This window comes from Sylvia atricapilla, chromosome 4, assembly GCF_009819655.1.
Source record: "Sylvia atricapilla isolate bSylAtr1 chromosome 4, bSylAtr1.pri, whole genome shotgun sequence".
Lineage (NCBI taxonomy): Eukaryota > Metazoa > Chordata > Aves > Passeriformes > Sylviidae > Sylvia > Sylvia atricapilla.
The window spans coordinates 16,158,653-16,181,528 of NC_089143.1; the positions used below are offsets into that span (position 1 = coordinate 16,158,653).

Here is a 22,876-nt window from a genome sequence, read left to right on the forward strand (position 1 = left end):
GCTATGAGCTAGTAATTTGAGGGAATAAGATAACATTTTTTGCTATTGTTACAAATTCCCTTAGTGTGTATTATATCCTAAAGACAATTTAGGAAAGATTTTGATGCAAATGATGCAACATCTTGTTCAATAGCATTATTGTCTGAGGGGATGAGATGAAAATAGCAAATGCCAAATTAGATCTTTTAGTTACACAAATTTGTATAAGGAATGTTTAGCAACTGCAATGAATAATGCTCTCACAAAGTCTGTATTGATTAATTCACCAGGTGAATATTTAAAAAATATTTTAAAGAATATATATGTAAAAATCACATAGAAAAATTGCATTGCAACTTAGAAATACACCAGCAAAAAAGGTTTCACTTAAAAATAAGCCTTTTTTTTTCTTTGATATAGCTGCCCTGCAGTCATAATTAAAAGCCAAAAATTCTTCTGAACAGAGTAGTTTCCAAAATGTTTGACTCAGAACTGAGGAGCAATTAGAAATGAATTTTCTGTATGTAAATATAAACACTTGTGTATTTCAGTGCAAGTATTTTCTATCTGCTAATCAAATCATAGAACTCCTCCAAGAACATTTGGTCCAACCAGCACTGTCAGGTCCAGCACTGAACTGTGTCCCTAAGAGGCATGTTTACATGTCCCAAATCCCTCCAGGGATGGTGACTCCACCACTTCCCTGCTGGGCAGCCTGTTTTAATATTTGATAATTCTTCTAGTAAAGAAATTAGCTCATATATATTTTAGGTTTATCAGGCAGTGATCCTGTCTGACAAAAAAGCTGTAACAACCCCAATATCAGCAGGACCCTAAAGCCTTAACCACTTCCAGCTACAGCTTTGCCAGCAGGAGAAATTGTTATCTACTGCTTTCTTACAGATATTTTTCACTCCGAGGTGGTTATTTTCCTCTCAAATTTATAAGTCTTAAAAATGGACCACACTAATATAAACAATTTCAGTAGGATTTTGTTCACATATCTAAAGACACATGCATGTGTTGAGTAATGAGGTTTTATTTCTGAATTAACTCCCATAATGGTTGTGTCACTGGCTACTCAGGGAAAGAAAGAAAATGGTAGATGCTAATTTGCAATATATTGTTCCCTGAAAAATAGCCAGGTTTGATCTCAAGAACACATTCAGCTATACTGTAACAGAGTGTGTAGTAAATTGCTTATTGATTCTGAGATACTGAACAATGGGTCATCAGGTTGCTTTCTCAATGCTCTTTGTCCTGTTCCCTCTTTTCTTTTTAATCTACTTTTTAATTTAGATAGCAATAATAAAGGTTCTATAGACGGCAAAAACAGTATTAAAGAGTCTAAAGATCTTCTAAAAATGATTAATTATAAATAGAAATGACACTTTGAAAAAAAATTGTTAAATTGCTACAACGAAAGCAGTACCAAACGCCTCCAGGTTTTTTTTTTAAGGTTAGCTGGCACTAATATAGCCATCATTAATAATTTGTTCCAAACGGTCACCAAAAAGGTTGCTGATAGTTCATTAGGTATCTTTTTTTCTCAGTCAATCCAAGTGCTTTTATTAAGAGAAGGGATCTGAAAGAAAAGTCTTCCCGATGGCCCTCTTCCTGAACCTCAGTAATTTCCTGAAGTTTCAGAGCACAGATTTTCTTTGCAGGTAATTGCAGGCAGAATGGTCCAAGCCTCTGTGTCATTGTCTAGTGAGTGCAGCCACTCAAATCGGTTTGACTGTCCAGAGTGACAGTTCCCCCAGATCTCTTTTCCCCAAGCCTAAGTGGTCGGAAAGAAAAATGAAGAGTGAGAGAGCTGCTCAACCTTTCTGAGCTGGCTAATGAATCTCCCTGTGACACAGGTCACCCAAACAGGCATTTTCTGAGATTTCTGTCCTACTCACAGGATAAGGCTTTCATGCAAACATTCCTGGTGTAACAGCATCAATTTAAAAATCCCACTTATTTATAGAAAGATCAGCTTGTTTTGTTCAAAAATATTTTTTTTCTCTTTCAGTATGTTTATTCTGTGTTTTTATTACTGGTTTTTTTGGGTTTTTTCTCATTTCTGAGGACACCAAAACCAGTAGAGAGATTTGATTTCTTAACAAGGAAATGTGCATATAAGTCACAAAAACTATCATTAAATACTTACATAAGAAATAATATCTGAAAATATTACTGTTCCTTTTTAAATAAATCTATTTTTTTTTCTGTGTCTCTGTGGACTCAATATTTTCTCCCTTGGGAAGAGGTAGCTCTCTGCTCAAGGGAGAAAATATCAAGTCCACTTGTCCCCAGTGTCTTAATTCTATAGGCAAACAACATCTCCTAGAATACCTTTCAAAACTGTTGAATTAGGCATTTTTTTTAGAAAACACCAGCTCATGTTTTTGTGCCTGTTATATATTTTTTAATGCCAAATGTAATTTTTTTTCTTTTCCAGAAACATACTTAGGAGGGTACTGTTCTTTAAAAGTAGATAAATCCATCATAGAGAAGCTGTTCTCTTGAACCTGTTACCAAAAGAGACAGAAGCTTTTGCAAAATTGCCATAATTGGGAATTTGCTTTCTAGCTCCATATAATTCTAAATTGGTGGGATGGAATTCTGATTAATTATGGATTTCTTTTTTAAATTCTTAGTGTCTCTAAACAAAATTGGATTAATTGTATTTACATGAGCTTTTGAGAAAGTTTTAAAAAAGAGTCCTTCCCTTCCTACTGCTTCTTTAACCAAATTGCTTTTATTATTCTTAGTTCTTATTAGATAAAGTGAGAATTATTGGTATTCCTGTAAGTATTGGTAGTGCTCTGTATTAAAAATCCAGAAACATAAAAATTTGTCAATATGAGTTCAAGACTAGCAATAGAAAGATACTTTTAATGCAAATGCTTTTCCACTCTCTTATTATTTTAGTCCTGGTATTATTATTAAAGTCCTGCTTCCCAGTCTTTAATAATTGATACTTCTAGTGTTTCTCTTCCAAAGCTCTGTAATTTTTTACAAGCTACCTACTCTACAAATAGAGTAATTTCCTGTCCTCTGGTTTGCCAAGTCATTGCTTCCTATCTTAGCTCAATTCTAAAATCCACTTCTTGTCTATTTTACTTAATTTAAATAGATCAACAATATCTGTTATTTTATCAGCCTCTGCATTGGATCACAAAGTGGAAAACTTTGAGACGCTCTCTATTACTGATTTGTACGAGGACTGTTAATTGCTTATGGGCTTTTCCAGTTACAGAACTTTCACATAGGAATTCATGCATGCTCTACACTAACCAACCACAGTTTGATGACTGATAGTACAGAACACCAAAGCAAATGGCTTCTAATAGTGTATTAATCTTTTTGAATGTGGATTCTATTCAACAGACATTCAGGATTTTTTCCATTGAGTTAAAATCACACCATAGTTTGTGTAAAACAAGACCTACAATGAGCGATTTTCTGCATTCAGATATTCCTTGAAATTACGTTCCCCAAATAGAAAGGACTAAAAATTGAACAACTTGCTGTACTCGTATCTTTCTCCCATAGGTTTTCACCATTTAGCTGTTAGGCATTGAGGAACCTTCTCAGAAGTAATGTACTTTTTAGTGCACGAAAATTTAAGGGACATAATAAGAAATGGAATACTTCTGCTGAAATTACCTTAGACCAGAATAATTGAGAGCTTTATTCAAACATAATTGGAAAATTGTATGCCAAGGGCTGTAAGATTTTTTTTTTTAATTTGTTCTTTTTAGGAAATGGCTACAGATTCACGTATCTACTTGTAATATCTATTTGGTCATGTCTTACTTAGTTTATTACTTAAAAAGTAATAAAATATATGTAGTCATTCCAGATTTTTCTCAGTATGACATAAGTATTTTTTTCTGAGAATTCATATAACTATATATATTTATCCATATATGAATATGGTTATATCTCTATCTGATCACCTGATTTTAAATTAAGCAAAAAATACCATTAAATATTGCAGGTATAATTTTAGGCACTAAGGCTCCTGTCTCTAGCCACTGACATTAGACATTTGTGCTGTATGGGTTTGAGCATATATAAGAATCCATAACGAATGTTGCTGCTTCTCCCCTTTATTGTTTTTGCCTCATTTACATTGTCTGGGAATTGTTGGGAAGTCTCCATATTTCACACTTTAAAGGGTTCACTGTGGCAATTAGTCTGAAGTGATATGTCGTGAGAATCCTGAAGAAATAATCTGAAATTATTTCTTTAAAACAAAGCTGCTTTTGTGTTCCACTGGGAAATAAATGATTTGAAGAAGTCTTGAGAAATTAAAATGGAATTTCAGTTTATTCCTGGAAACAGTTTCCAGATTCCCAAGATGGCAAATATCCGTGTGTGGATGGGATGTTGGTAGACAAGAAAGCAGCTGGAGGACAATTGCCAAACTATAATAATAAAAATGTCCAAGATATTTTATTTGATTGCAGTCAAGGTTGGAAGTGGTTTGGAGAAGAAAGCTAAAAAAACCCCAAACCCACACATCAGACCCTTCTGTAAAAAATGTAGCAAGTGGATTTGTGTGCTTTTAGGCCTGATAAAAAACAGTATCCAGTAGGGCAGTTTTCTCCACTATGGCAAGAGTGTGGTTTGTCAGGATCTCTGGGGAGTCTCTGAACTTAACAGATTGGTAACTAGTCTAAATGAATTACATATGTTTAAAGTGTGGAGTGTTCCCTCAAGATGAGGAGTATTACTGCTGGAGGAGCAATGTGGAGAGACAAGTTTAGAAGAGATGTCTATCCATGTTACAGGGCAGCAAGCGCTAACTCCATGTCAGAATGATATGTTTATGTCAAGGCAGGAATTTTATCTTAGTAGCTGATTTTAAACAGAGTGCAGGAGATACTAGAACTAGGAATGTAATTAATGCACAACGAGTGAGAACTGAATTATGACATTTACCTAGAGAAATTGAAGCTGCATGCAAAAGAGAAGAAATTGAGCACTACCAACTTAAAAACATTTCAACCACAGGAAGATGCATATTTTAATAGTTACAAAGTCAGGAGGAAGTAATCAAACCCCACGTGTTGCAACACTTTATTTCTTCTATCTTGTTCCCAAATTGCCACAGGGAAGACTTGCTATCAGCATTAGCATCCTGCAGTCAGTGTTTGTGTGTGTACCTGTGTATGCAATTGCTCTTCATAGAGAAAAGCATCTTTAAAAAGCTGTCCAAACCCTAAAAGTTTAAATTCTTGTTTGGTAAGTGATGTTTCTTTTATCTTTCCGTGTTAGTCCTTCTTTATGTCCTTTGCAATCTTTAGCAAAGCATTAAGGATGGAAAGTTTCAGTTGAAACTTTTTTCCTAATGTTTTTGCAGAGGTTTCAAAGTTCTTTTTAAAGCTAGGTTTCACAACTCCTTGTTCAAGGAACAATTTTTATTCGGATTTTTGGCTGGTGAAATCCAAAGGCCTTTTCTCCAATTGCCCTCATAATGCTGTGTGAATTAACCAGCCTTGAAAACATTGTAATTGATAGAAAAACTAACAAAAATAGATTTTTGGATTTTTTGAACATTTATTTCATGTGTTAAATAAATCTCATTGTTATGACAGTGTGATATCATCTAGCATTTGTCAGGCCGTTGCTAGTTAATAATTTCATGGTTTTGTTATACATGGTATCATTCAGCTGAAATAGAATAGATGCCATTTAAAACATTCTTGAATAAAGAGGACAATAAATGCAATTTCTAATCTTAGAAAGTATCTTGGAATACCTCAGCTTCTTTCTTTTGCAAGGATTAGCAGGAAAACATTTTTTGTCTTCTTTCAATAACACTTTACCTTGTCTCCAGCTCTGTAATGTAGTTATTAAAATCACATCAGCATTATGTGAACTTGACAGCAAGGTAGGCTCACACTTGCCCAGGTTATGCATTTGTTCTCAGTCCCACCCAAATACATCACTACTGCAGGCATCAAGAAAGAATTAGTTTCAGGGATGTGCTCTCAGCTGCATTAGAAAATAAAACTAGTTTTGCAAAGAAAAGGGCTGTTCTTAAGCAGTCAGATGCTGTCATGGGGAACGGTGTAAAGGAAGAGGGGACAAGTCAGGGACCCTCAGCCATTGAATCACAGACTTATTTTTCCTAAAAGAAAGAAATCATGGGGGTTTTGAGGGATTTTTTTGTTTGTTTTTTTAAAGTTATTTAAACATTTTTTGAAGGCGGTGTAAATGCATTGTAGTTTATATTATCAAATATATGACTGCTGATTCTTATGAAACTTTAAACTGCACTAGGAATTGTTGTCATTTAAGTTTACCACTTAAGAGATTTTGTTGCTTCTAAGAGACTTCTTTAATAAATACCTTTAGAACTCTAGCAAAAAAATTGCAGCACATGATCACTGCTATCCAGACCATCAATTCTTCAGCCTATCTGAGTTAAATTATAGTCTCCAAATGCAAATGTAGTCAAGGTGGATGAGAAGACTGAGTTCTACATTCTGTAGCAAATTGCACAATGGTCCTTATGGGATGGGATTGACAATATATTTGTTACTTCTAGCCAATCTGGTTGCAAATCTGTTTTACTAAAATCTGTCATGCTCACATGGCCAGTTTTTTTTTAAATTACAGATTCAAAGAACCCACAACCTTGGTGTTATTAACACCATTAGCACCAGGCTCTAATCAGCTTAGACTGTCATCTCTTGTGTGTCTGGAAGTGCTTTTCAAGATGGAACTGTACACACAGTTGTATAAACTACAAAAATAGCTGCATCATTCTTAAGGGAACCAGAGCAATTTTGAAATAAAACACTACTCTTACCTTTTTGTTAGTAGGATGTACTGCATCTGGCTACATCAAATAATTTATAGTAACTCAGCTCTATACAAAGGAAACATAAATATAACACATGGTAATGGTAAACATAATGTTACACATGGTTTTAAGGCTAGTTGATGGAAGAGGAAGGAGTGATACCAATTTCTTCTATTCTTTATAGTATTTTTAATGAAGCATTTAATGAATGGCACAATTTTTCGTTTCTTTAATTTTTTTTTTTTTTTTGCAAAATTGAAAAGGAATATCTTCATTCCTTTTTTCTGCCCCTCTTTTATCTTAGTCAAAAAGGTAGTTTTTTGAAAGGAGGATACAGATTATCAGTGGAAAGTGGAACACTTTACCTCAAGACTGGCTGCTTGGTAACTGAAAACTCTTAGTATGCCAGAAAGGTGTGGTGTCTTCTGTGCAAAGATAGTGTGATGCCACCATCAGCTCCAATCCAAATGAGCTTTACCCAAACCACAGAAGTTTACGGAAAAATGTTAGCAATTTAAATATGGAATATAAAATTTAAGCTCCAGACAAATTCTATGTAATTCAGTGAGAAATTTGCTGTTGACTTTGACAGCAGGCTTGCAAATGACCTAGGTCATAGCTGACTCACGTACTAGTTCAGCAGAACTGAAAATCATGTGCTGGTTTAATTTCACCATTTTGTGGCAGTTCTTTCTAAATTCTTATAAAACATTTAAAAAGCACATTACAGTGACTGTCTGGAGCACTGCAGGTTAATTATTTCCACTCAGCCTAATTAGATAATAGTGTGAACACTATGAAGGTATACTCCTCAAATTATTTGTTAAAAGTATCTCTCTCTGGTCTTTAACTTTCCTAATGAGTATGAAAAGTCTTCTCTCCACAAAATAGTGGTGTGCTTGTTAAAGGATGTTATGACACACTCCACACACATGATGACACACAGATGAGACACACAGATGGTGCTCCCTCCTGCAGGTGGTACCAGACACATGGGCTGTTGTGGGAAATAGTGAAGGACCTTGGAATGAATGAGACTTATTAGAACAAGTAGTAACTACTACCAGCTTTGACTTACATCCTTTAAATAGACCAGATCTTTTACAACATTAGAATTGCTGTCATTTAAAATAGCAATGCTTAAAGCAAACAAAAACGGTACCTTAAGCAGAAAGAAGTACATTAAGCATTGAGACACTTTAAGTTTTGCTGATGTGCCTTTGTTTAGAAAACTTGTAATGCTGTTTTGCTAAATGATAAGGGCTATGTAATGCAAGGTAGTTAATAAGCAACAAAGTAAGCCAGCTTCTCTGTGATTGTGCTAGAGGGGGAATTGTGGGAAATAGTAAAGGTAAGAAGATTTTCAAAAGCTGTGAAAGCAGGCCTCAGAAACAGAAAGAGCAGAGAACTTAGAGCTAGCTGCAGCTGTGAAGTCTGAAAGCAGAAAAGATAGAATAGTACAGCAAGCAAGGACATGAAACAATAGTTTGGGATTTTACACTTGGCTAGGATAGACCTTAAGACTGAGAAAAATATGCTTAGCAAGATAGTGGAAGATTTAAAGCTTAATAATGGAGTATTGTGTATTGTAAATGGAAAGCATACAAGCATTGTTTGAAGAAGGAGCATGTGTGCTTTTAGTGATTGGCTAGAACAATTTTTTGTAAGCTGTAGCAATGTGCTATTGGCTTGAAGACTTTAAAGATGCTCTGTAACAAAGACTGGCTTTGGCTGCTGCTGGCAAGATGTGAGCTGTTGCCATGTTTCAATTGTCTCAACCTTGTAATGAGGCTGACGCCACAATAAAGCTCAAGGAACATCTCCTGGCAGTCCTGTAGCGTTGGTGCAAACCTCCAACACAGGCTGTGTGTGCCCTGGGGTCCTGCTGCAGCCCCTGGCACTGAGCCTCTTGCTCACACTGGAACCTGCTGTAGGTGTTTTTCAGGACATGCACCCAGCAGAGTGGCTGGGACTCCCACCCACGCCAGTGAGTGGCACAAAGACCCCACTGGCTCCAGCCAGAGAGTGGACACCTATGCCCCTGGTCTGAGTCCAGCTGCTGTCCCTTTGGCAAATCTCTCCGAGTCCAGCATTGTACATGTTCACACATAGCAGTGACACAATTTAGATAAGAAGCTAAATTTAGAGGTGATGAATTTAGAGAGGAGAAAGGTCTCTCTTTTTCATTCAAATTTCTTTATTTTTTAATTCAAACTATTAACTCCTCTTAAACATTTTTTTATTTTTTTTTTCCTCTCTTCTTTCTCTACTGAACTCTTTCATTCCAGCTCATCTCACATCACCCGTTTGATTTCTGTCACTCACTTTTGGTAGACTAATTTTTTTGTTGTTTTCAGTTGCTTTCTCTAGTCTTCTTACAATGGTGTTTTTCCCTTTTTGCTTTCACTTTTCACAGCACAGGCACTGTGTGCCATTGGTTTTTAGCCTCCAGGTTAGAATCCATCATTTCAGCTGAAGCATCAATTAGTTTTCCTCCACTGCAAAACTCAGTGAATCTTCACTAAACCAGATAAACTCAGTCTGGTAATTAGTAGAAATCCAGTCTCTTTAACAGCTTTTCTTTATTGGTCTGTGTTGCTGTTTGTGACCTGCTAAATGCTTGGAGAGTCTCTCACTGCCCTCACTATGCCATCTCTGGTGCCAGCCCTTCAGGCTCTTCGCTGACCAGGGACACCACCATAGAGGTGTCCAGAAGTGTCTGTCCAGGGCCCATTTCACTGTTATTCAAGTTTCCACCTTCTTCAGTCTGTATCCATAAGCCATCTGCAAGATCTCCAGTTTCTCAGCATCACTTGCTATTTCTGTGGCACTAAATTGTTTCTGAAGAGATAAAGCCAGAGAGAATGATCTCTCATCTATCTTAAAAACCTCTTCCTAATCTGTCTTCTTTCAAGATGCCCACAAGATAGGTAACTTTCTGTTGATGTAAATTGTTCTGTGATCATTTATATGCATTATAGATAGTTAAAAACTTCTAATAAAAGGGGAGAGGGAAAGAGGAAGGAAATGCATAGTTCAGCATAGCAGTAAATCTGATTCATTGTGCATTTTTTCACATGCTCACATGGTCCACTTTAAGTGAGATTTTTCTACAGAAAACAAGTGATCTGGTACATATGTGTTTCTTGTCATGGAGGACCAGCTTACTTTTGCACACACTGAGAGAGTTAATGAATTGAGTCATCTTGATATTCTAGTATAATTTCAAATATTACACTGAAGAAACTCTCTGCAATTTTCAGTGTTTATGCACCTGGAGATGTTTATAACAGTTTTAGATAATGTTTATATTGAACATTTGTATAGAATATGTTCATAACATAAGGAGTTTTTGATTTTGAAAAGCTGCATGTATATCATGGAAAAGCATGGTCTGAATGATAAAACTGTAGTTGGGAAATTTAGTGAAGACTGTCAGGAGAAAAGTATGGCCAGGACTCTTCTTTATCACTGTTATACTTTGATGCTTATCTACTCTATTTTTTCTCTCCAGTGATACTACTTAATCCTTTCTTCTTTCATCCTTTTTCCTTTGACAATCCTGCAAATGCCAAACTGTAGTTACTGCTTTCGACAAGATCAGTGGTTCTTTGCCCTTCATTTTCAATCAAATCCTATTGCCTCCAGACTTCCCAATTGGCTCTGATCTCTAATTTATTGATAGAGAAGTTAACTATAAGTTCCTAATCTGCATCTGCAGTTGGGAGACTGATTTCTAACAGTATGTGCAAGAGAATTTAAAGTGAAGGAGAGCAATCTGGCTTTTAAATTACAGTTCCAAGGTATGCCCTATAATGCTGCCATCCATTTTTTTAGTTCAGTAACTTCATGGATGATCTGATGTGATCAATAGGGTTTTAGCAGTAGATGAAGTTGATAGGTATATATTGCAATGAAAAACAGGAGGCTAGGGTCAGTAGAGGAGGAATCAATAAAATGCATGTGTACAGACAAATGAGATTATCAAGAATGTTTTCCTGGCTTGACAAAAAGTGCTGATGATCTGCCAAGTAGCCTACTGACAACTCACACAGTTCCTCGGCAGGTGCTTCCAAAAACCTGAGGCTGAGACTTATAAATATTTATGTTGTACATAATTTCATTCTATTCCCAAGTTTACCACACTGAAGGCACATGTACCCTGATTTGTCTCTCTTCCACAAGTCTTGAACTGTGAATATGAAATCTGTACTTCATTTTGTCTCTCCTGCCTCTCCATCTGTGATGAACCATTAACAGTTTAGTGATGCTGCCAGCCCTTAAGGCCCTGAGAGAAATTCCATCATACAGCTGAAATTGAGCGTAAATCATCATGTCAAGGAACCACTTAATGCGTTTCCCTTTCAGTATTCAGAGTCTTTGTCACTTTTGTCTCAAAATTTAGTATTTAGAAAAATGATCTGTCCAGCCTAGATTTCAAGGTTTGTGCTAAATCTCTTCCAAAAATATCATATCCAGAACTAATATAACAGAAATTTATCCCGTTTTTTATGGGAAGACATAAAATTTTGTAGATGAACAAAATCCAAATTCCAGCACTACTGGGAGCTCAGCTGTACTGTTAAGACATTGGAGATGGCCAGTGGATTGTAAATGCTGTTGTTTAAAAAGGTGAGTTAGATTTAAACAGTGGGAGCTAACCTGCTGACATTGCCAAATACAGGAGGGATACTTAGAGAAGGAAGAAAAAATAAACAAAAATAAAAAATCATGAAGACAAAAAAGAATGGGGAAAAAACAAAAAGGTTGTTTACATGTGACTTTTGTCCTTCACTAACAGTGAAAGAGGAAATGGTTGGAAGAATTGTTTCTAGTCTTTGAACCAGAAACATCCTCCTAAATAGGATGATTACCAGCCCCAAAAGCTTTTAGGGACTTAGATTACTATGCCCTCTGTCTATATTTGTCACCTAAATCCCATTACAAAAAGGCAGCAATGAGGCAGGTGGGTATTCCTTTGAACAGAGAGCATTTGATGAAAGCAGGAAATGTGAGCATGACTTTGGGGGCAAGGGCAACAACAATAATGTCTATCTTGTGCACTTAGTGGATGCTTAAGATAGACATTCTGATTTATCTTCCACTCTGGCAAAAAGTGGCTACCTACCCTTGCTTTCATGCTGATTACAAAGAATTTTCTGACTCCAATCACACTCAGAAAGGGAGATATTTTGCCTCTGAAAACTCCTTTCTAGATGGTCTTTCCTGGGGTAGTCTGACCTGTCTCTGTAAAAACAGGGCAATGTGTAATATGTACTGTCTTAAGCTGGGATCATATGTCTGAAAAAAGTAAATATATCGAGTTAAGATAGTCTAGGTGTAGATTTATATGATTAGAAATATACAGTCGTTTATTAATTGCTTCTAGCTTATGAAAATTTATATATTTTTGTATTTTTTTTATAACCAGCGGTGTCAACACTGTGATGCTTTTGGTCAAATACAATTTTTAAATTGTAGCAGTTTGGGAAAAAATTGCACTGGTCATATGTATATGTTGTACTCTTGATATTAAACCTTCATTAGTAAGGTACAGTTCTCCAGTTTTTGTATCATTACTCAGGAGGTTTAGGCCATTGGTGAATTTAACAGTTGCAATTACAGATATAAATGATGCTAAATAGCAGGCACTCCCACAGGATGTCATGTGCCCCGTGCCTGTGCACAGGTGACAGTACAGGGGTACCAAGATATGAGACTACACGAGCCGTGCTCCAGTTACAGAACTGTTTGTGAAACGTGAGTGCCACAATTCCACCTGGTGTCATACAGAGATGAGTTCTAGGGCACTCCCACAGTGAATTCTGGGGAAAAATGTGTCTCACAGTTTAATTTTCATTGCAGGGAAACAGATTATTACATCCACAAGCAAGCAGCACCAGTGAACTAACCTTAATTTGATGACCCTTCACATCTAGCCTAGAGGAGTTTGTGCCTAACTGGGTTAGGGACAGGAGCTGTGACATTTCTAGTCAACATATTATAGAAAAAAACCCAAAACAAAAAGCAGTCTGGAAAATTTAGCTTTGCCTGAATATCTGTTTTCAGGCTAAGAGTTACTATTATTCTATTCTAGATTAGTGAAGAAAATAGCATCAGTCCATCATTATCTGTGTGTTGATAGCTCTTTTCATGACAAGCCACTTTAAAGACTAGTAATAAGAGTTTCCTACTGTGTAAATAATTTTAATCTATTAGCTTAATTAGCTTCTTAATGGTCACATTAGTGGTAAAGGTTTTTCCTTAACGTGTTTCAAACTGGGCAAATAGGTACAGAATTCACCGAAATTATTACAATATTTTATCTTCATTATCACCTTTAGTGTTTTGATGCAGCATAGGCCTAGTGTGCAGCATGTTTTCTCTGTATTAAGGGGTTTTTTAACTTACGAAAAATGACACTGAAAGTTGCAGTACTGATCAAGAGATCATAACAGCAGTAGCTTCGGAATAAACTGCAGCCACTGGGAATGAAAATCTTCCGTGCTGCTTTCTCATACTGTGAAAAGATAAACCAGTCCCCTCACCTCTGCCCTGACCATAGTGTCAGAATTTTAAATTAGCTGCCAAAAGTGAGTACAGAGCTATACTGTTCTCCATGGTTACTCCTCTGATATTACTTTCTCCCATACGTATGATTTTGGTTTTAACCTTAATCATATTACTGCAAAGTAAAACCATATGGTTTGCATTGAATTCCATGAGCTTTTGTGTGAGCCTGAAAGTAGCAAAATTGTCTATTTACTCAAGGCTTTTATCTTTCAACCATTTAGAAAAAATACATCCCTTTACGTTTTTAAAGCACTGTATACATCATCAGTAATTTCATAGGTGTGGACCTATGTAATTCTATAAGTAATACATGTATAGCAAATTTTGCCAAGTCTGTACTCAAATAAGATAGCTGTGGATATTTCTGCATCATGTCTATGCTAGAATTCCTAATAAAGAAAAAAAATCTTGCAGATAAAAATTTTTGTTCATGCTCAGCTAGGTACAGTACAGGCATAGTTGGATACTGCAGACATTGCCAGCTGAGACAGCAAGCTACCCATTTAAAGGCTCAGGTTTGGTGCTCAAACCAAAAATGGGAAGTTTGAGATCACATCAGATACTAGCTTGCATTTTATTTTATGCATTTATCTATACTGTGTTTCTGAGCTGATGGTTAGGTGCTACAGGGTAAAAGTGTATTGATTCTTATTATTTGTATTAGAAAGTTTAGACATTTCTTGAGATAGTCATTTAGGTCCATCTGACCTCGTGCTGAAACTGGATTGTTTTGTGTACTCACCAGAGCTCAAAGGCAGAATTTGTGTCCTGAAAGTTGGTTGATTTTTTCAGGCTGTGGATGAGTCATCCCTGGTTTTCCTCATTTCTTTTTCATTTCCTTCAATGTTTTACTCATATACAAACGAATATTTTTTCCTTTTTATTTAAAAATTTTAATATCCTTAAAGCTTCTTGCTTGCTGTTCTGAAATACAAACACATACTTACAATGGCTTGGGAACAGTTCTACGTCATGTCTCTAACAGAAGGATTGAGTGTAATTCAGCAGAGGGGATAACCAAAGATTATCCTGGTGCCTGTGCCCTTAGCACAGGACCTGTCTGTAGTGTCTTTCATCTCTTGCCCCATCTGTTTTTTGATGAACATCTTGCTGTTGTGGCAAGAGCCATCATAGAGCAGTGTTTGTGTTTCAGTGTACACAGTTGAGATGAAAAGTGCAGGAATTGCATAATGTCCCAGCCAAGCTCTGCCTCTCTCAGGAACATCAATCAGGTGCCAAGTTGTTTTGCAGGTGTTAAGTGTGCCATTTGCAGCAAATATCCACCCAGGCAATGCTTGCTCATATCAGCCATTTTGTATAAGATGGTTGGTTAGACCTCACAGGAAGATAAACTCCGACAATTTCCATTACATTAAATAAGGGTGCTGCTGTTCACCTGCTTTATAGCACATGAACATCAGCTATTCAGCCAAATTAGATTTTGAGATGAGAGTATAAATAATTTCTATAATAATTTATATTTTATATATGTAGAGTGCCAGATATTAAAGGGAAACTGAGTACACATTATGGTTGATATTTTAATACTCAGAAAAGGCAAAAGTACCAGATCGGTTATCACAGTTGCTGAATTCATTATATGGGAAAGCTCAGCCATGGAACTAGAAGTCTGCCAGAAAGGACAACAAAAGATATCTTTGAGATTTTGGTTTGGTTTAGTTTTGTTTTCCTTTTTAAAATTCGGAATGAAATAGACTTGAAAGTCTTTAAAATATTTTAACGTTAAAATTTTTACAAACCTTCTTTACCTTCTGTTCTTTCAAATATATAATCTGTCACTTCTCTGATAGATGATTTAAGGTGGGTTATAAGTATTTTAGAAGAGATGCACACGGACAAACAAATCCTCTTTATTGGAAAGATGCTGTAAAGATACAAAGACAAAACAGTTTTGTTGTCCTGTTCAAAAATTCTGGTTGCCCTTTGCGATTCATGATGGCTGCAATCTGTTTGGCCTTTTCCCATCAGGATTCTGCTCTAATGATGAACTCTGCAGCATGTACAGAAATTGTTTCTCAAGCCTATGTTAACAGTCCTGATAATATATTTTTTAGGTTTCCTCTACGCTCAGAACAGTACCAAACGCAGCATTAAAGAGCGACTTATGAAGCTCTTGCCCTGCTCGGCTGCCAAAACGACATCTCCTGTTACTCAAAGCAAGTTTTATTTTTCATTTTTTTAATTTGATTTCTTTTTTTTTTTTTTTTTTTTTTTTTTTAGCTTTGCATGCATCAAAAGTTATACTTTCATTTACTGCTCATTTGAGAGGCAAAGTATCTGCTGAAGTAATCATATGGTTTATCAAGGCTTAAAATCTAGTGATGAAAAGATTTGACTATGCAGAGTAGGATGGCAAGATACCAGTGCCATGGCCTGCCACACAGCAGCTGCTGGGTTGGCACTTATGATCTGCAAGTTAGTTGACAAGTGATTCCCTGGTTAAATTTAATACCTTCTCTCCTTTTATTTGAAAATTGGTGACTTTCTTCTGCATTTTTATGCACGTGTCTGTGTGTGCTTGCTATCCAATACACAGGGGTACCATCATAACTGGTCTGGGAGGAAAGGGTTGGCCCTGCAGGTTTTGAAGTTCAAACTGTATAGGGAACAATACTTAAAGTTGTTGTCTGAGAGAATAATAGTAAAGAGATTGAAAAGAAAGTTTGTGAATGTGAGTATTAGGAAAAGCACACTGATATTATACTGAATGTCTTTATAAGCTATAAGGAAATAAAATCTCTCCAGGGTAGGTAACAGATAAATATAGAGGGGCAGAGGGAGTGAGAAATCAATACATAGATACATATATTTTCCTAGATTAAGATTAATTATAGTAATAACATTATAATGTCTTCCTATATAAATTGGCTCTGGCAGATTTTAAAATATCTCTCTGAACCCAGTTCAATCTAGATTAATTTGACTTAATTCTTGGCACTAATATGAGCACCTAAAACCAGGAGCTGAATGATCCATGTGTTTCCTGTTTACTCTTGTGATAAAGCATATCAATCTCAGGTAAAAAAAACCTGCAAGAGCAGTTCCCCATGTCTAGTGAATCCAGGGCAATTAAAGGCAACTTCACTAGAAATACAGTCTCCTACTAAATGTCAGGACTTCACAGGTATCGATCTTGGGCTTCTTTGGCACTGTCATTCATATGCTCCTCTGTAGAGAAAACTCTGGTACTTGCTTTCCTTCTAAATATTTGAGATGGCAAGGGCTAGATTTCTGGACGTACACTGATCTATTTTTTTCATAGTGTCTTCAGCTGATATGTTTTAACTGAAAATATAGTAGCTTAAAAACCGCAGTTATTGTTGTGGCACTTGTTAATAACTCTCTCTGGATAAGTTCCTTTCAGCTGCACGACCTGAGCAATATAGCCCTAGAAAATAAAAATAATCAGAGAATCACAGGTTTGTTTGAGTTGGAAGAGAGACCTTTAAAGTTACCTGGTCCAGTCCTCCTGCACAAGACCCAGTTGCTCAAAAAGTTCCATCCAACCTGAGCACTCCCAGGGATGGGGCAAGGAATAGATAAGGAGATAGAGCAGAATTAATAGAAAGTTTGATCTGTTTGCAATTGCTAGGAGAGTGACACATCCTTATTCCTTCCATAATTCTATGTAAGCTCTTAATCTGCACAGGCAACCAAATGTATTTAGAATCAGTCTCAGAAACCTTGACCATGTCAAACTTATATTTTCCTTACTGAAAATATTCTATAAACCAGAAGATAGGTTGGACTAAAACAGGTATTAAATATTTCCTATTTGAAAACCAAGCAGTAAAAAATAATTTCTCTGTAATGTCCTCAATAATGAAGTGCTATATTAAGTAAGAATGTTATATCAAGTGAAAATGTGGAATAAGACTCTCACTGTAGATACACATTGTTATTATTCCATTTTGACATCATGTGCTATTTCATTTCTGCTAGCATGAAAGAAGCAACTTTATAGCGTCCTGGGAATGAAAACAGCACCACTTACAATAACAATCACATGATGTGAATTCCTTAGAAACTATCAGGGAAATATTTTTTAAACAAGTAATTTATTGAAATACACGTTGGCTCAATTTGCACTTCTGCGCTTCAATCAATATATGCTTACAAAGGTTACTTAAAACCTACAAAGGTTACTTTAAACCATAAAAAAATGTAAAATCTCATTTCAGCATTTGTATTGAACATATTTCAGCATTCCTATTGAAAAAAAAGCATGTAAAAGAACACTGATTTGTGTGCTCTAGTCTAGTAAGTTTAAATTTTAAACTGTCATTCCCTAGACACATGCATGTTCTAGTACACTAGAGTAGGACTACACTCAATAGTTTTCAAAAAGAAAGATGCTAAATAGCTGTTAAATAGTTAGGGAGGCTATAATGTGGAGTTTGTGCAGAGAAATGCATGTGCACAATTTTTACAGCTATTAATTATTTGAAGAGTACATTTCCTTTTTGCAATGTTTTTTACCATTTTGTTCTTTAATGAATAATGAAAGCTTCAAAGTATATCTCCTGTGACATTTACATTAAAAAATGTCTTTACTATTTAGCTATAAGAAATCTACTAATTAATGAAATCAGCAAGAGTATTTTGTTTAGTACATTAATAAGGGATTGTGAACTTGTTTCTGGTTTTCAGTTAACATGAAATTTAATTTCTGTGGAAAAAAATGTACTCTAACTTATCTAGCATGAAGAAACCAAAGAGCTGAAATAACTAATGCCATAGAAATAATTTTTGTTCAGAAAAAAATAAAAATAAAAATAGTAAAAATAGATTTTCATACATTTTCCTGCATATTTTAAAGTATAGATTTTTTTTTTCCCCAGCCTGGTAGCTATAAGTGTGAAGAAAAGAAAAATAATAACCTGCAAATTACTCATTAATGCTATAGCATTTTAGTCATCACAGTTGGTACATTTTAAGGAAGTTTATGATGATCTTAGATTTTTATTATTTCTATCTATAAGACACTAGAGAAGTTAAATGTGAAGAATGTTTTACTGAACCTCTTAATTAACATCATCAGCCTGCTACAGTCTTCTACATTCTCAACAAATAATTTAAACACAATGAAAATATTTACTACTAAGGATATACTCAATGTTGTGCTCAGCACATTGTCTTGCCTTTAGCCTCATATTTATTATGTGTATTCATTTAGCTTCTAGAAAAGCTTGTAGATGTCTAAGTAGCCAGATGTTTTACAAATGGGTGCTTAGAGAACTCATTTCAAGTTAAGTCTTTTTCTGTCTAAAACCAAAGTTCATTTAAATCCCACGTAACCATTTGAATATATAGTACAAGTGAGCTTTCAACAGTATTTGCCAGTTTAGTCTAAGTACCTAGTATTGACTTGCAGTTAACAACAACAACAAAAAATCACACTGAAATCATCTTCCTGAGTGCTAACAGCAACATATCTTCCACAGGAGAAAGTACAATGCCCTAATTTTTGTGATTTTTCCAAATAGTTTATATATTATTAAATATCTTTTTGAATTTTGTTTATTTTTTGTTTAGCTGAACTGTATCTTCTAATGCCAAATTTCTCCCAAGCAGCTGAAAGCTATTACTATTGCATTAGAGCAGAACAAAAATATATGAAACTGTAGGCATAATACTACTTTAATCAAGTATTCTAATACTGTGTGCTTATAAATATTGAATCAAAACCCCCCTTATTCTAAGAACAAAGAGTCCCAGATTCTAATGAAATAAAATATGTATCATCAGCATTGTAGAAGTGACAATTAGGTATGTTGTATTGTTATACTTCTGTAGTTTGTAAAACTCTTAAATCAAAATAAGGCAGTAATTCATTAAATCAGTCTGGAGTACTACATAAGTTACATGTAATGCTGTCAGGACTTAGAAATGGACACACACATTCGTATTTTTGATCACAAGTGACTGGCACCTTATTGTAAGTTTCTTTAGCTGCTGTTTTATTGAACTTTCACATTTAAAACTCTACTTGGGGAAAAATGTAGTTTTAGGGCTACACTCAACTGCAAACCTTGAATATGTATATCCACATTCTTACTTACTTAAAGAAGAAGTCACTGCTCACCCTCAATAATATTTCTCCTAAATCATCACTTTTATGATACTCAAAGTAAGTTCTGCTGCTGTATGTGCAACATCAATTTTACATGCTTTCCAAAGGACAACTTCACAAAAAAAATCCCAGCCTGCTACAGTGGATTTGCCTCCATTATCTAACTGAAGGAAAAAATTCAGTTTTCTATAGTCACTACAGTTTTATAAAATTGTTTCATTTGGTGAAAGTATAAATATGTATATTTCATTTTCTGGTATAAACAGAAAAGCCATACTGAATGTATCATGCATGCTCTTGCAGGATATTGGCTTTCAAGTTTATTGTTATTACTACTCATGAGGTAATATGCAGGCTTCTGGATCATCACTGCTGTTCACTATTCTTTGCAGCCACAGAAGCAGATGATAGACATCCTTTTCCTATGAGTTCAGAATGTGCTCATAATTTCTCATTAAAGCTGCAAAAACAAATCTTTAGGGGAATGTCTTTCCTTCCTTCCTTCCTTCCTTCCTTCCTTCCTTCCTTCCTTCCTTCCTTCCTTCCTTCCTTGCTCCCTCCCCACCTCCCTCTCTCTCTGTCTTTTTGAAAAGGTTAAGTATATCTACCTCCTGTATTTCTTGTTGAGCTTTCCTTCTCTGTCTCTTGTATTCTGCAGACACTGTAGAAGATGAAATGGAAATGGCCACAGTACGACATAGACCTGAAGCTCTTGAACTGCTGGAAGCACAGAGTAAATTCACAAAGAAGGAACTTCAGATCTTATATAGAGGTTTCAAGAATGTAAGCACTTACTTTTTGAATTTGGAATCTATTTATGGGTTATGCCAGTCCAATCTCAGCTATATAAGGGTGACTGGCAGTGCAGCTCATGAGATTCAGTAGCTAAATACTGCTTGTCTGATCGGATGAGGAAACAATCACTCTGAAACAATTGGTCTAAAGTCGTTAAACTATTTAATGAACAAAAGATGCAGACAAAATAGAAAAGATCAAGGAGAGAATAATTAAAAGTTATTAAAATAAGACTTTGTTCAAAGAGAAATTCAAAGTTGTTTTGAGGTTGTCTGAGTAAGGATGCAACAGTGGAAGAGTCCTGAAGAATTTGGTCAGTAAGACAAAAGATTTTGATTTTTGTATTCACAGGACCTGTCACAAGAAATAATTGACTTCAACTACACTAGATGACTTTTCTATTTGGTGAACAGCAATAGAGAGCTTCATCAATTCTCACTAGTTCTACAAATCTATAAACTTTGTAGATCCCTCTACTTGGAGTAATTATTTTCTTGGAGTTTTTATTTTCTTTTTTTTATTTTCTGGTAATGTGTGATGTAGTGACAGGTCCAGTGTTTTATTTGGCAGGGGTCCCAACTGAGGACCCCAGTACATGGGTGTAATCTAACTTTTTCCAGTGTGTACAGCTGCCCTATAGTGCTGAGCTTGTCTTTGACTTTGGAGGCATGCATGGCTAATACAGCAATGAAATAAGACTCAAAAAGATCTTAGTAACTAGTACTGAACTCAGTTTTCTTAAAAAATAGTTCTATCTATCTATTTTACTTTCATCTGATAAAAAATATGCAGGCTATTGAATGTAGTTATTGTTGGATGGAAAATATTAAAGAAATATTATATTAAAAACTAATAATAGCAGAATTTGATCATCGGTTTTAATGTTCTAAAATCTATATTTTAACTGTAATTATTGCAACTGTGCAGATGCTATGTCTCCTATTAAGCTGAAGCTAAAGGTCAATCTCATTGTATTTATCACCTTGTAGTTTAGTTTTTCTTTCACCCTTGAGTGAAAAGGGACAACCCCTTGCCCATGGCATTTACTACTTAGATGAGTTAATAAAAATGCAGTGAAGCTCCATTGTGGAAACAGAGAGGATATCTTCAATAGCTTGTACAAGAAGTGTAAATCTTGCAGAGTTCTTAGCTCTCCTGTATTCTGTAAAGAAAGCAAGACATGCAAAAGGGTGTTTTAAACATACATTTTTATCAAAAGCTTACAATGCAAGCAAGACAGGGTCACGTAATGTGTCCTGTCTGTATCGTTCTCAGTTCCAGAAAGTATATAATGTTGGCATGTTAGTGATTAACAGTGATTGCTCTTAAAAGCTTTTCATTTCCTCAGGGTTCCAAAGAACATTCCCCTGCTAATGACAATATTCTCCAGGCATTGCAAATCATGATCTAATGTCCCTAATTATCTAAGGCAAAAAGGTACAAAGTATAGTGGATAAAATAAGCCTTCTGTCTGTTTCTTCAAGAATAATTATTTTTAGAGTTTCAGAAACTAAGAACCTTGATATTTCTTTGCATAAAATGAAGTATGGAGAAAGAGAATAGGTTATAAGGAAGTATTTTAATTGATTCCTTTTTTAGCATTTTCTGAAAAGAGGAATTTGAGCTCTTCATATCCTTTTCTGTTCCAAGATGTAAGTTCTACTTACATCAAAGGAATGTTGATGGTAAGACATGGTAAAACATCTTTATCCACATGTTTCATTTATTCACGTTTCATTTTCTTATGATAATTCAAGACCTGCATGTATAATATGTCTTTGACTAGATAGAGTTAATGGGCATTAACTTCAGTGTTTTTGTGTATAATATCATTGCAAAAATTATCAATTGCAATCTAAAAGGCTGTAAAGCATGCCCAGGGCTACTGACTCTTAGAAAGATAAATCAGTTTAAAGTACTATTCTTTAGGCCAAGCATTAGATTGCAGAAAAGAAGGACTTCAAACTTTTTGTTGAGCTGGAGGGGTTTTTTATTTTTCCTATTAACAGCTTCTACTGCAATGTATGGTGCTAGATCACAGTTAAATCTACCTCAGCCCTATGAGCAGCTTGTCTATGCTGATTATTTCACCTTTCCTATTAGTTTCCTGTTAGTTCACATATCTGCATTTTATCAAATCTGTCTTGAGTGGCTTTGGTGGGTGCTGATGCACAATGGCACTGCAATGTCTCCCGTGGTGTCCGCTTTCACCCTCTCCCCTTAGAGTGCTCCATCATCCTCTTCTGCCTGCCCCAGGCCACCTGCCTTCCCACACTATGGTCCAGCTTAGTGCTACTCTGCCAGTATTTCCACCCGTCTGTTTTGTGTACCAAGGTCTCCTGGGTGCTACCCAGCTGGACACTGACTTTGCTTTGTTGGGCATGAGCCAGCAAATGTGTTTGTCTATGCAGTTCTGCTTTAGGTAAGGCATTTCCCAGCTGGCCAAGGGAGCCCTGGGACACCACACCAGCCTTTCACTCGGCACTGGTGAGGCCACATCTGAAGTGCTACGGCCTGTTCTGGACTCTCCAGTAAAAGTATGGACATACTGGAGAGAGTCCAGCGAAGGGTCACAAACATGTCTAAGGGACTGGAGCACCTCTCCTGTGGAGTGAGTCTAGGAGAGC

At 35.8% G+C, this 22,876-nt stretch overlaps 1 protein-coding gene across 7 annotated transcripts in view; it reads left to right on the plus strand.

Annotated features, from left to right (window-relative positions):
• Positions 1 to 22,876, plus strand: part of KCNIP4 (potassium voltage-gated channel interacting protein 4) — a 392,050-nt gene that overhangs the window by 330,738 nt on the left and 38,436 nt on the right. For 6 of the 7 annotated variants that reach the window (XM_066317171.1, XM_066317167.1, XM_066317170.1 and 3 more), the window contains exon 2: positions 20,113 to 20,237. In XM_066317171.1, the coding sequence (XP_066173268.1) occupies positions 20,113 to 20,237 (125 nt within the window). Of the gene's footprint in view, positions 1 to 15,435; positions 15,538 to 20,112; positions 20,238 to 22,876 lie in introns of all 7 variants that reach the window. The other variant, XM_066317165.1, reaches the window with a different exon arrangement.